The sequence below is a fragment of the Vespula vulgaris genome, chromosome 10 (assembly GCF_905475345.1).
Source record: "Vespula vulgaris chromosome 10, iyVesVulg1.1, whole genome shotgun sequence".
Taxonomy (NCBI): Eukaryota; Metazoa; Arthropoda; class Insecta; order Hymenoptera; family Vespidae; genus Vespula; species Vespula vulgaris.
The window spans coordinates 6,676,708-6,689,902 of NC_066595.1; the positions used below are offsets into that span (position 1 = coordinate 6,676,708).

The 13,195-nt window shown below is 27.6% G+C and overlaps 5 protein-coding genes across 7 annotated transcripts; 4 read left to right on the top strand and 1 right to left on the bottom strand.

The window, feature by feature from the left end:
- Positions 1-152: 152 nt before the first annotated feature.
- LOC127067219 (uncharacterized protein PF3D7_1120600) lies at positions 153-4,226 on the top strand. The gene is made up of 5 exons (XM_051001911.1): positions 153-517; positions 889-3,284; positions 3,399-3,594; positions 3,671-3,835; positions 3,897-4,226. The coding sequence occupies exons 1-5, from the start codon at positions 214-216 to the stop codon at positions 3,947-3,949; spliced, it is 3,114 nt and encodes a 1,037-aa protein (XP_050857868.1). The 5' UTR covers positions 153-213; the 3' UTR covers positions 3,950-4,226.
- Positions 2,898-6,152, bottom strand: LOC127067222 (telomerase Cajal body protein 1). 3 transcript variants are annotated; one of them, XR_007782577.1, is made up of 7 exons: positions 5,794-6,152; positions 5,155-5,663; positions 4,851-5,083; positions 4,508-4,741; positions 4,255-4,439; positions 3,037-3,138; positions 2,898-2,925 (listed from the first exon to the last, which is right to left on the bottom strand). XR_007782577.1 is itself a non-coding variant. In XM_051001916.1 (6 exons), exons 1-6 carry the CDS (start codon positions 6,139-6,141, stop codon positions 3,124-3,126), a joined length of 1,524 nt encoding a protein of 507 aa, XP_050857873.1. In that variant the 5' UTR covers positions 6,142-6,152; the 3' UTR covers positions 3,012-3,123. The 3 variants fall into 3 exon arrangements, 2 of the variants coding, with proteins under 2 accessions (XP_050857873.1, XP_050857872.1); XM_051001916.1 differs by lacking the exon at positions 2,898-2,925 and having other exon boundaries at positions 3,012-3,138; XM_051001915.1 differs by lacking the exons at positions 2,898-2,925; positions 3,037-3,138 and having other exon boundaries at positions 4,061-4,439.
- Positions 6,153-6,393: 241 nt separating this feature from the next.
- On the top strand, positions 6,394-8,226 carry LOC127067225 (ATP synthase subunit gamma, mitochondrial). The gene is made up of 3 exons (XM_051001921.1): positions 6,394-6,555; positions 7,001-7,547; positions 7,625-8,226. The coding sequence occupies exons 2-3, from the start codon at positions 7,021-7,023 to the stop codon at positions 7,989-7,991; spliced, it is 894 nt and encodes a 297-aa protein (XP_050857878.1). The 5' UTR covers positions 6,394-6,555; positions 7,001-7,020; the 3' UTR covers positions 7,992-8,226.
- Positions 8,227-8,782: 556 nt separating this feature from the next.
- On the top strand, positions 8,783-10,701 carry LOC127066617 (WD repeat domain phosphoinositide-interacting protein 4-like). Its single transcript, XM_051000504.1, has 7 exons — positions 8,783-8,990; positions 9,127-9,394; positions 9,490-9,730; positions 9,808-9,956; positions 10,030-10,131; positions 10,203-10,321; positions 10,395-10,701. Exons 1-7 carry the CDS (start codon positions 8,939-8,941, stop codon positions 10,499-10,501), a joined length of 1,038 nt encoding a protein of 345 aa, XP_050856461.1. The 5' UTR covers positions 8,783-8,938; the 3' UTR covers positions 10,502-10,701.
- A 700-nt stretch (positions 10,702-11,401) lies between these two features.
- On the top strand, positions 11,402-13,043 carry LOC127066618 (FAU ubiquitin-like and ribosomal protein S30). Its single transcript, XM_051000505.1, has 5 exons — positions 11,402-11,562; positions 11,787-11,872; positions 12,374-12,509; positions 12,607-12,662; positions 12,864-13,043. Exons 2-5 carry the CDS (start codon positions 11,798-11,800, stop codon positions 12,993-12,995), a joined length of 399 nt encoding a protein of 132 aa, XP_050856462.1. The 5' UTR covers positions 11,402-11,562; positions 11,787-11,797; the 3' UTR covers positions 12,996-13,043.
- The last annotated feature ends 152 nt before the right edge of the window (positions 13,044-13,195 follow it).

A 13,195-nucleotide genomic window follows, 5' to 3' on the forward strand; every position in this document is an offset into this window, starting at 1 on the left:
CATTGGTAATTTAGCATATACAACGAAAAATGCATTGGCGCCAAATTTTTTCCAAGCTTATTGCGACGCTTGTGGAACAGATGGCGTTACATTTGTAGCACAAGAAATATTCTCTCTGATTGGTAGAATCTTAAATAAACAGACTCCATTATTTTAAAATGAGTTTACTATTGACCAATCCGGAAACGTGTTACATCAAACAATTCAAACGCGATGTTACATTTCAAAACATTTTCAGTTATACTTCCAGTAAACTGCGGAGAGTTATCGAATGCTCGTGGACCAAGCTCTTTTATTAAAACTAATATTTTACGAAGAAGTATTTATAAATTATATTTATTAACATATAATATGGCTAATTATCAAGATCGATATAAAGCAAATAATGGTTTCGGAAACATACGAAATAATCGTGCTATTCGTGCTAGAATATGCGAAATTAAGCGTAAAGAACAGAGGGCTGAGGATTTTTCAAAAAAACGAGGATTAGAAGTTGTTACTGATATAGATACGGAAGGTAATGTGTATAATTTTTATAATAAAACAAAAATTTTAATGATCTTCGAATGACTATATCATGTGATGTACAAGATATGTGTGATGTAATTTATGAGAATCCTATGAAATGTACCTTTGTACTTCTTGTCAAAATTATCTAAAAAACAGAAATTATTTTTTACTTTTATTAATTAATTGCTTTCCAGAAAAGATAAAATATTACAAAAAGCAATTAAATACTCTTATAAGATATTTGTATTCAATTATATAATTTATAATTATATTAATTTTACATTATAATTTTATAGCTTCTTTTGTATTATTTTTTATATTATAGTTCGTATTCATTATTAAATTATACTTTTATAAAAATATATTTTTGTTGCTCAGATGACAAGGATAACAGATACCGCAAATTATTGAAATGGAAAGCTGAACGGGATAGACTTAAAAAAATGGAACAGAAGAAGAAAAAACCTGTTTTCAAAGTGGGTGTAGTTCATCATAATTACTATTCTCCCCCAATAAAAGATTCTAGTATACTGCCTCATACCAAATCATGTTTGCATAATTATAAACAAGTTACACGACCTACATTACCACCAAAAAGAGTAACAAGAGCTACTGAGAAACGTCTTCTTAAGAAACAAGAAATATCTACAGAGGTACCACCAAGACAAAATGTTACAGGAAAAAAACAAGAAAAATTATTAGGAAAAGATAAAGAAAAAAATAGTATAAAAGATGAACAAAAATCTTTTGCACCTAGTAATTATAAATTTACTGCTCCAAGCGGAGTAACAAGTATGCCTTTATTTGGTCGTGTGAGTATGCTACATACACCTGTAAAAGTTTCCACGCCAATGAAAAAAATGAATAAAGCAAAAATATCTTTATTGAAAGAAAAGTCAGAATCATTGGATCAAGGATATGATGTACCAACAAGTAACATAAATGGTCAAATACCTAATGTTAACATAATAAATGGTTCAGTAGAAGGAATAAAATTATACTTGTCATCTGATGATAATGAAATGACATTTGGCTGTCTTGATAAAGAAGGAGAATTTCTTAGAAATAGTACTTTTTCCAATGATAGTAATTCACAAATGATACCATCACCTGGCAATATTTCAGCTATCATAACAGAAAAAGAAACAACCAAAAATTCAAGCAATAGTAAAATTAAAACTTCTTTTTCAAAAAATATTTCTAAGAAAAAAATTAAAAATAAATCTCCTAAAGATATAGATAACAGTCAAACAAAAGCAACATCTCCTTTAGCGACTGGTGATACTACATTAACTGAAACAAATTTATCTAAGGATCCAGTATATTTTTCGCCATATATAGTATCAAGTCGTGGTAAAAGTAATGCTAGAAAGGAACAAAAAATACGTCGTGGTATTGGTTCTCCATCTGATAGTATTCCTACAAAAGAAACAGTTATGAAAACTCTTAACATATCAGTTGAAGAGGAAGAACGTACTGCACAATACTTTGCTTTCATATTAAAAAAAGAAATAGACAGACTTAATGAACTTTGCAAAAAATGGACAGATATACAAACAGAGTCAAATATTACAGAAGATGCTCAATATCAAATTAATCAAGCTATAGGGCAAACACGTTTGTTAATAAATAAAAAATTTGAAAGATTTCAAAAACTGGTATCAGATTGTGAAACTGGTAAGGGAGAAATGTTAGTTACTTGCAGAGATTTACAAGGATTCTGGGATATGACATACATGGAAGTAATAAATTGTGATACACGATTTGAAGCATTAGAAAAACTTCGTGCTAGAGATTGGGAAGAAGAAGAAATAGCTGTTACCAAAGTTAAACCTAAGAAAAAAGTAGTATCAAAGAAGAAAATTGTACCAAAAAAGAAAAGTTCAGTTCAAGCTTTTATCTTGGCTGCAAAACAAAAAATGAAAAATAATACAGACAATTCAAAAACGTTAGAAGAAAATGTAAATGAAAACACATATAAATCTTTAACTTCCATAAATAATATTAATATAGAAAACAAAAATGAAGTCTCAATCAACAATAATACTAGACGATTAAAATCTATGGACTCAAAGAATGAATTATCTGTCTCTGCTAAAAAGATAAATTCTAGACAAAGTTTATTACATAAAACTCTTTTATCAGAATCATGTAAAACTATAAAAACTCCAATAACTATAATGAAAATAAGTCAAATGTACAAAACTCCAAAAGTTGAACTGGATGATTCTATATCATATATTAACTCTAAACAAACACCTAGTAAGAGCATATTAAAACGTACAGATGATTTTTCAATAAATGATATACGTTTGACAAAATCTATGCAAAAAGTTAACTTTAATGACCATGTGGTCTTAAATGAAGTGCCTATTGATGAAGTCCAAGATAATTTGGATTTGGCTGCCAGATTAGCTAGAATAGACAATTATGACTTAGATTCTGAATACATAAATTATAAGGTAAAAACTGAAAAAAAACTTAATTTCGATGATAATTCTTTTCAAGATTCAGAAAATGACTTACAATTCAATACTAATCAATTACTTTCATCGAGTGTAACTAACAAAGAAGATGATATTCTTCTAAACCTTGAGACAAGTGAACAATTTGTCACAAATACTTCACCTGAAATTCAAAACATATTATTAAACATATCATCAGAGAAATCTGCAGAAAAGAAAACAAACATGAGAACTCTTAGAAACAGGACTGTTGTAACAGAAAACTCTGCAAAAAGAATGTCTACAAGAAGTAGAAAAACAAACATTAAAGTAAGTTATAAACGAATTTTTTATAATGTAGTAATATATTATATCACTATATGGTTTATTAAAAAGTCTTAGCATATCTCATTTCAATTCTATTTAATAATATATTTTATTTAGGAATCAATTGATGAAAAAGATAAAGATAACCAAAAGGAAAATAAGAGTCCTGTGAAGTCAAAAAAAGGATTACAAAGAATGTCAAATAAGCTTGAAGAAAAAGAACTGATTATAAAGAAAGAACCTTTCAATGTCACACAAACAAGTGCAAAAAAGGAGCTAAGAAGGTCTTCTCGAAAAAGTGTGAAGTTTAATGGTAAAAATAAAATAGTAATATGATTAAATAAACACTAATCTATTGTTTACAAAATAATAATGATACTTTGTTCTAGCTGAAGATTGCAGTGGTTGTGTAGAAAATAAAATCACACATCCAATGACACCACATGTTAAACGTAGTAAAGGTAAATTGAACCTAAGCTACTTGCAAGAAAATAGTACATTTATAGAAGCTCCTTCACCCAATACAGATTTGATTTCATGGGATTCTCCAAAAAGTAAGTAATATATAAATTCATTATTTTTAGTGCATATACTAATAATTGTATCCAATTTCAGTTCCTGCTAGAGTGAGGAGATCTGTCAGAAATTCCAATAAGCATATACTTTAATAATGTGTATTGTATAATTTTTGTACATATACTCTTTCACTTATCAACTACTTTGTTATTTCCATCTATTTCTTTTGCATAAATCAATATTATATTAAATTTTGTCAAAAATTGTTTTTAATTAAATATATGATTTATTAACATTAATTGTTTTTGACAAAATTAATTTTTGGTGGTAATGAAAGTATGATGATATATTTTTAATAATTTCTGTAATATATACTATAAGTATATTATTACTAAATCTGTAATAAAAGGAAATTTATATCTAATATAATTAATTAATTGAACCACCATAATCTTACACTGTTATCTCTTTGTACTTCCTCGGTATCATAAATTCTTTGTCCTGAACTTGTTGCTACAATAGGCAAACTTTTATGTACACTCACACCATTCACACAATCTTCTGATACTTTAAATTCATATTTTGGATTCATATCTTCCATTTCAAATAATTCCCAAATAATAATTTTTCCATCTGTACCTCCTATCAAAAAAATAGCATATGAAACTTGTAGCTTTTGAAATTCTTAATAGCTTATTGATACACAATACCTGATATTACATGGTGACCATTATTTGTGATATCAAATTGTATCTTTTGGTTTGTATCTGCTTGCCGTTTTTGAAAAGAATAAAGTAAAGCACCAGGATTACGAAGATCCCAACATAAAAATTCATTGTTACGTCTAACAGCAGAGTACAACTTAGTTCCACATGGACTAAATTCAACTTGCGTCACACCATTTGCTGTTTTAAAAGTACAGATTGGTATATCTTTGTAAAGACCTAAATATAAAAAAAAAAACAAAATAAAATAAAATTTTGAATGAAATTAAACCATAATTTTACTATCATGAAAGATATAAATATACTATTTTATGAATAAATTGCATACCAATACATTTGGAGTATGTACCAAATGCCACCAAACCTGGCATCAATGGATTTTCACGAATACAAGATACCAATCCACTAGTATTTGGAAAATCTTTCTTGAAATTAATAGTTGTAATTTGTCGTCCAGGACGGTTTGTATTAAAAATTTGTAGACTATTTTTAAAACCACACAAAATTTGCTTACCAAAATCAATAAATTGAACACTTATGGAAGCTTTTACTTCATCAACACTATAGAACAGATAATTTTTTAATTTATTCACTTTAATTTAATAATTAAAAGTACAATAATTGATACTAACTCATTATAAGCTCTGTAAGTAGCTCGCAATTTTCCTGTAAATGCATCCCATAAATGTATAGGACTTTCTTTGCTGGTACTAAGAAAGCAACATGTTGCAGGATCCCATGAATTCATAAAAGGATACCAACAGCTATCGTATATAAGTCCTCCTTCTTTAACGACTAAAGCAGCTTTAAGATCAAATGTTGTAAAATTTGATGGTATTTTACCAGAATACAATGTTGTAGGAAGCTCATATAAACGTATTCTAAAATCTTCTGATGGTACTAATAAACATGTACCATCTGGAGACCATTGGCAACTTTTTGTAAAATTTTCACAGAATGCAGTTGGTTGATACTCTTTAGTAGCAGCACATATCAACTTTGGTGAAACAGTCCAATTGTAACTATAAAAAGAATCATTTGTTGTATTTTTAGAAGTTGAATCTAGATTATATACTTCAGTTTTCTCACATAAATTTGCTTCTATCTTTTCTATATTTAATTCAGAAGATACGCCTGATTCCTATAACATAAATATATATATATATATATATATATATATATATATATATATTAAATAAAATAATGTAAATATCATTTTATATTATAATTTATTATAAATAAATGATTAAAAACATTGAAAGAATACTAACATCTACATTTAATGCATGATCAATAGACATCTCATTTGTATTGTTTGTAATATTAGGCCTTTGGATTGTATCTACATTTGTTTCATTTTTTACATTAGAACTTTGTGCTTGTTTATTTTCCGTTTCTTTTATAAAAATAGGATTTATAGAAATATTTTCAATTGTAGGATTAATAAGTTCAATTTCCATATGTAAATTGTCTTCATCTTCAACTAAACTAGTTTTATTAATACTTTCATTCTCCATAATAAATATCTTTTTAAAAATACTTAGAAAAAACACAACATTATAAACTAACTCTAGATATATGAAAACACATAACTTGTATACAATATTATAGACCGACATACAAAATTTTTCCAATGACCACTGTAGCAGTGATACCAACAGGTTTTTTATCCTGTGTGATGAATATAAATATTTTTTTCATTTTTGAACAATGTATGTATTTATCTAAATATTTTTTATATAATGATGATCATGATACTCTTCATTTTAAAAATCGTATATAACTTGACTTTTGCAAATGTAATGTTCATTCAAAATATTTGATTCTTCATTTAAAATTAGCGCTATTCGGTTATCATTATTCAATCGATCGCGCAATCGCAACTTTCGTCGAATAAGGAGAAGAGAACGGAGGAAGACACTGAGAAGTATGGTGTGGATTGTGCCTGTTTTATGAATTACTATTCTGTGCCAGAATAGTGGACGAGCTTCGGTAGTTTCGAGTTTATATAATTCAGTTAATTGTTTTATCCGGTGAGTTTTCTTGCCTTTAAATAAATTCTTTTTTCACTTAAAAATATTCAAAAAAATTTAAAGCTTGCTGAGAAACAATTTCCAAATTTCCAAAACTTTGAAAACGAAATTGATATTGCCATATTTGATTTTCAATAGTTATATAAATGCCCAATTTACCAATCAAGAATTTTGTAGAAATTAAAATTTGTTATGAAATGTAAATGATGCTATGTGCCTATCATTATGTAATGTTGTACATTTTGTTATGATGTCAGTTTTTAATTAATCAATTTTTTTGCTGAAAATTAATCCTTCATTAAGCCTCATGAACAGATATTTCATTCAAAATGATTGAATTGACTGAGTCAATTCAGAACTATCTTTATATATAATCCAATAAATGTATGAATGTATAATATATAATGTGAATAAAACTGATCTTATTTCTTTTATAAAATTACAGGAGTAACAATTAAAACAAATATGTTTTGCAATCGTATGTCTTCAATAGTTCGCCTTGCTGCGAAACAGCAGCAAGAGCAACAACGAGGTATGGCAACACTTCAAGCCATTTCTATACGTCTTAAATCTGTAAAAAATATTCAAAAAATCACACAATCCATGAAGATGGTTTCTGCTGCTAAATATAATCGGGCAGAACGTGATTTAAAACAGGCTCGTCCACTTGGTGTTGGCACCAAAATATTTTATGATCAAGCTGAGATTTCTGCACCACCTGAAGAACCAAAGAAGCTAGTTGTAGCAATAACAAGTGACCGAGGTTTATGTGGTGCAGTTCATACTGGTGTTTCACGTAATATTCGAGATGCCTTATTAGCAGATTCTGCAGAACGAGAAAATACAAAGATTATTTGTGTTGGAGAAAAATCACGTGCAATTTTATCACGTTTATTTGCTAAAAATATATTATTTGTTGCATCTGAAGTAGGGCGTAAGCCACCTACTTTTAATGATGCAGCAAAAATTGCTATAGAAATCATGAATAGTGGGTATGTAGTAATTGTTTAATATATGTATATTTATATATATTCCTCAAATTTGTTATTGACTTATATAATATTTACAGTTATACTTTTGGATCTGGTCGCATTGTATATAATCAATTCAAATCTGTGGTATCCTATAGTGTTGATCAACTGCCTCTGTTTGATAAAAATGCAGTATTAAGTGCTCCTAAGTTAAGTGTTTATGATTCACTTGATGATGATGTTATACAAAATTATTTAGAATTCTCGTTAGCATCTTTATTATTCTATTCAATGAAAGAAGGAGCCTGCAGCGAACAATCCAGTCGTATGACTGCCATGGACAATGCCAGTAAAAATGCAGGAGAAATGATTGATAAGCTTACTCTTACATTTAATCGTACACGACAAGCTGTAATTACTAGAGAATTAATTGAAATTATTTCCGGTGCTGCTGCATTGGATTAAATATTCCATCTTGACACCATAATGTGTTTTAATATTAGCACTGAATAATAGAAGATAGAAAACAGACAGAAGGGGTATCTGAATAAGTCTAAAATATTGTAGAGAAACAATTTGGACTAATCATGAATACATACTGTTTTCAACAAATGATTGAGATTTCTGAATTACTAAAACTGCACTTCTATTATTAAGTCCATATGAATAAATTTATTAAATTATATTATATTATATTATATGAAGATAGTCATTTTATTAGTTTTCATGCAAAGAAGTTTATACATGTCCTAATCTTATATCATTGTCATTAATTGTTTTTACTTGAAAAAAAAAGACAATATTATCACGTTCAAATAGTTTATAATATGTGTTTTATATAATTTAAAGGGTCATGTAAAAACTTTGCAAATCCTATTAACGTCCTTATTACTTTTTTTTTTTTCACTTATATATATATATATATTTCCATTCCAAAAATTATGATATAACCTTAATTATAATTATGTTAAAAATGTCATAATTATTTCAAATATTTAATAAAAACAAGGAATATATTATTTAATGTAATAACATTAACTTTTCATCTATTTTCTATGCATTGTTATATATTCAAAAAATACGAACTAATTGCGCAGTCGCATGAGATACATGAAACAAAGGTATTAACCTGCGTTTTCATGAACGGCGATACTACATTGAAAGCTATACTAAACGTTTATTGGTCTTTATATTAATACAGATTTAAATCATAGTATACGACCAATAATCACGCTTGAAAAAATTAGCTCTAACAGCTATTACTACATGATGAAAATACCCATTGATAAATAAGATTGTTTTGTAACTTGATGTATCAGACTCATGTTAGTTTGGAAACGAACACAAACATTTATTTCGACAACTTAAAAAAGCTTATGTTAGAAAAAACATAGCTTGTTGAAAAAAAATAAATGATGGTAGGAAAAAGAGGTATTCTTGGCTTACGATTTAATCAAGACCAAGGTACGTATTGTTGTCTTGAATTAATGAAATTAATTCTTTATTTCTAACATCAAAATAAAATTTCTGAATTGCATTATATGATATTGCATATGATACTTTTTAAAAACAAAAAATTACTATTTTACTGTCTATCTAGGATGTTTTACATGTTGTATGGAATCTGGTTTAAGAATATATAATGTAGAACCGTTAGTCGAAAAAGCTCACTTTGAACAGGATCTCATGGGTAGCATTGCAATTGGAGAAATGCTTTGGAGAACAAATGTTATTGCTATAGTGGGTGGTGGAACACGTCCAAGATTTGCAGAAAATACTGTTCTTATTTACGATGATCTTTCTAAAAAGTTTGTAATGGAAATTACTTTCACTAGTCCAATTAAAGCTGTTAGATTACGTAGAGACAAGTAAGTTGCGAAAGCTTTTTCTACTTTATATGTATTTATTATAATTAAAAACTATTTAATGTAATAGAAATTACAAGAACATTTTTATGATTTAGGATGATAGTGGCGCTTCAAAGAGAGATTCATGTGTTTTCATTTCCTACACCTACACGAAGATTATTAACACTGGAAACAAGAGACAATCCTAAAGGTTTAGTAGAAGTAGCTACTCTAGCAACAGCACAAAAGCAATTATTAGCTTTTCCTGGTCACAAACTTGGTAGTGTACAGTTGATAGATTTAGGTGCTACAGAAGCAGGAAGTTCTAGTGCTCCTGCCACACTTGCAGCCCATCAGGTATTAATTTAACATTCTATTGTAAATATAATAAATAAATATAAAAAAAAATTTTTTAATTTAAATTTTGATATTAGGGTGCATTGGCTTGTATTGCTGTTAATGGAAGTGGAACAATGGTTGCAACAGCTTCTGCTCAGGGTACATTAGTTAGAGTATGGGATTCTTTACGTAGACATTTACTTGTTGAGTTAAGAAGAGGTGCGGATCCTGCTACATTATATTGGTATTATTTAAAATTATATATATATATCTTATATCTTTGCATTGCGATTCTTTCTAATTTGCGATTCTTTTAGTATCACATTTAGTAGAGATTCAGAATTCCTCTGTGTATCAAGTGACAAGGGAACTGTACACATATTTGCTTTGAAAGATACTCATCTGAACAGAAGATCTACGTATGTGAATACACTTAATTAACTTCTGAATCAAATATGATGCAAGCCTAAAAAGATTGACTTCTTTATAGTTTTTCAAAGATGGGATTTCTGGGAAATTATGTTGAAAGTCAGTGGGCGTTGGCTACATTTACGGTACCACCAGAATGTGCTTGTGTTTGTGCATTTGGTAGAAGAAGTTCTGTGATAGGTAATGCTTATTATTTGCATAATTCTTAACTTTTACTAATATAATATTAAATATATGTTCTTTTATTTTCCAGCTATATGTATGGATGGAACATTTCACAAGTATGTGTTCACTGCAGATGGTAATTGTAACCGTGAAGCATTTGATGTCTTCCTTGATGTATGTGATGATGATTTTTAACAAAACAATGTTATATTTACAAAAATTAAATTTTGTACATATTCAGAATTTTTTATTACAGTAAATAAAAACTTTATAGGGAAGTTAGCTAATTTCAATATATTTAATAAATAAGAAAAAACAAAGAATATCTAATTGTTATAAAAACTTTGCAAACAATTTAATTTTGTTATTATTTAAATATAACAAAATTTGGTAAAGATTATTGAAAATTATATTAGATTTATATCTTTCCAAGATCCTTTTATTATCTATTTTCTATCTTATATAATTTAATTATTTCATTGGTTATTATGTAAGATTATACTATATTTTACTTAATTTTACATTAAGCATTCAATATAATAAATTGATTAAACGACTTTATCAGGAGGAAGTTGTGTTCTAGCATGTTCTCTTATTGCCTCTAAAATTTAAGATTAACAACCATTAATAATGTTTCAAATAATTTAAATGAATTACGATTTATACATACTATAATGATCAATATTCATCATAGGGTGAATTAATATAGAGTAAATATATAATCCAATCGATCCTACAAAACTTCCCACAAAAACTCCATATCTCCAACCTTTAAAACGAGCCATCGTATCATACCTACGTTGAAAAACAATTAATACTAATAATATTAAATTTTATTAAAATTGTTGATTACAATTTTACAATAAAAATGATAAATTATCTACTTAAAATTAATTCGTAGGTTATAGTATAAATATAATAACCTTAAACTCCCGAATGTCACTGAAGTTATCTGATACGTTAATAACAGTTGGTAACAATCACCGGAAATTACACTTTTTATTATGTTGTTAGACGTGACACATTGAAGGTCTATTGAATACTACTAAAGTTTATTGGATATTTATATCATTTATTCAATCTGTTAAAAGATAAAATAGATAAATCGTATACGTTTCTACGTATTTTATAAATTATAATCGATGATAGCAGATTAATCTTGTGACTTTTTATTATCGTGAAGTGTGTCGTCAATTGACAAGCCAGAGTCAGTTCCTGTTTTGCTTCTTTCTAGTTGTGTATTGCGTTGTAACAAGGCAAGTATTTCGTTATGTTTTAATAATTCATTTTTTCATACCTTAAATATACTTAAACTAGAAAGTCGTTTTCTTATATCTTTTTTTCATATACAGACACACATTTACATTATTTTTAAATTATTTATTTTATAAAAATTTCGATGCACGTGGCGTTGCAAGATCGGTTATGTCGAACTTTGAAGTTTCTCACGTGCATTCACTTTACAAATTTTATATTTTAGATTACACAACCATGCAGCTCCAAATTCGTGGCCAGCAAACACATGTCGTTGATTGCCAGAACGATGAAACTATTCTGGAAATTAAGGTATGATTAATTTTGAATTTTTAGATTACGAATTTAAGCCATAAAATATGTGATTGCTGATTCCAGCCATTTTGCTAAGTAAAGCTTATAGATAAGACATTCTTCACTTGAAAGTTTTATCTATATTTTTATTTGATATTCTATTATATCAGATACAGTGATTGCATTAAATGATAATCTAACAATTGCATTATTTGCAATGTTAGAATGAGCAATAATGCTAAAGTAATAAGAAAACTTATTTAATTTATGTATGAACAAAAATTGTTTGTATACTTTACTTTAAGTTTTCGACAATTTTGTAACATATTTAATGCTTGATGGGTCATTGAGGACTGGTAATCAATTTTCTAGACTTTATTAAAAATATTTTTAAAGGTTTATGATATTAAAAAAGTATTATGCAAATACATCAATTTGTGTAAAATCAGTTCGATGTTTAACATGTTTAATTTATAGAAAAAACTTGTTATAAAGGCAGAATATTATTACATTTTGTAGGAGAAGCTGGCAGCACTGGAAAACATTGAAAATGTAGAGTTTAATCTTTACTGTGCTGGCAGTCTATTAGAAAATGAAGCTGTTGTTGGAGATCTTCCATTTCACACGCTTGAATTAATAGTCCCTCTACTTGGAGGTAAATCTAATTATAATATTGATTTTCACTTAATTTAATTATTTATTTATTTTTATCATTTTAACATTCCTTTTCTTATTTTTTCTTTTGTTTTTAGGTAAGGTCCATGGTTCTTTAGCACGTGCTGGAAAAGTAAAGGCACAAACTCCTAAGGTAAATTATAACATTTATTATGCACTATTAAATCTAAATTATAATTTGTATTACTCAAATTATAAAAAAGAATTAGTGCAATATTAAAAGCAGATTAAAGTGAAGTTAAGTACTGAACTTCAACTTAACTTTTCATGAATGTGCAACATTCATTCATATAAATCAACTCTTCACATAAACTTATTAAATGTATTTTATCAGGTTGAAAAGCAAGAAAAAAGTAAAAAGAAGACCGGTCGTGCCAAGAGACGTATTCAATATAATCGCAGATTCGTGAATGTTGTTCAAACTTTCGGACGTCGGCGTGGACCTAACGCTAATTCTAATTCTTAAAGAATTTTGTTATGTATCAAAATAATAAAATTTTATTAAAGTAAATAAGTTGTAATACAATTACCTGTCCTAATTAATTTCGACTTAAATTGAATTTCGTAATTAAGAGAGCGTAAGACGCAAATAAAACTTCACAGTATCATGATATAAAAATAGAAAGTTCGTTTTGTGAATATATTAACTTTTTTATTGTAATAATT

Bases quoted from the DNA above. Each gene is read 5' to 3' on its own strand.
- LOC127067219 (XM_051001911.1), top strand. From the start codon at position 214: ATGTTACATTTCAAAACATTTTCAGTTATACTTCCAGTAAACTGCGGA. The intron at 3,285-3,398 runs GTAAGTTATAAA...TATTTTATTTAG, and splicing joins GTAGAAAAACAAACATTAAA to GAATCAATTGATGAAAAAGA. The intron at 3,836-3,896 runs GTAAGTAATATA...ATCCAATTTCAG, and splicing joins TTCATGGGATTCTCCAAAAA to TTCCTGCTAGAGTGAGGAGA.
- LOC127067222 (XM_051001915.1), bottom strand. From the start codon at position 6,141: ATGTCGGTCTATAATATTGTATACAAGTTATGTGTTTTCATATATCTA. The intron at 5,084-5,154 runs GTTAGTATCAAT...TCTGTTCTATAG, and splicing joins ACTTACAGAGCTTATAATGA to TGTTGATGAAGTAAAAGCTT. The intron at 4,440-4,507 runs GTATTGTGTATC...TTTTTTTGATAG, and splicing joins TGGTCACCATGTAATATCAG to GAGGTACAGATGGAAAAATT.
- LOC127067225 (XM_051001921.1), top strand. From the start codon at position 7,021: ATGTTTTGCAATCGTATGTCTTCAATAGTTCGCCTTGCTGCGAAACAG. The intron at 7,548-7,624 runs GTATGTAGTAAT...TAATATTTACAG, and splicing joins ATAGAAATCATGAATAGTGG to TTATACTTTTGGATCTGGTC.
- LOC127066617 (XM_051000504.1), top strand. From the start codon at position 8,939: ATGATGGTAGGAAAAAGAGGTATTCTTGGCTTACGATTTAATCAAGAC. The intron at 8,991-9,126 runs GTACGTATTGTT...CTGTCTATCTAG, and splicing joins ACGATTTAATCAAGACCAAG to GATGTTTTACATGTTGTATG. The intron at 10,132-10,202 runs GTATGTGAATAC...ACTTCTTTATAG, and splicing joins CATCTGAACAGAAGATCTAC to TTTTTCAAAGATGGGATTTC.
- LOC127066618 (XM_051000505.1), top strand. From the start codon at position 11,798: ATGCAGCTCCAAATTCGTGGCCAGCAAACACATGTCGTTGATTGCCAG. The intron at 12,510-12,606 runs GTAAATCTAATT...TTTTGTTTTTAG, and splicing joins AATAGTCCCTCTACTTGGAG to GTAAGGTCCATGGTTCTTTA. The intron at 12,663-12,863 runs GTAAATTATAAC...GTATTTTATCAG, and splicing joins TAAAGGCACAAACTCCTAAG to GTTGAAAAGCAAGAAAAAAG.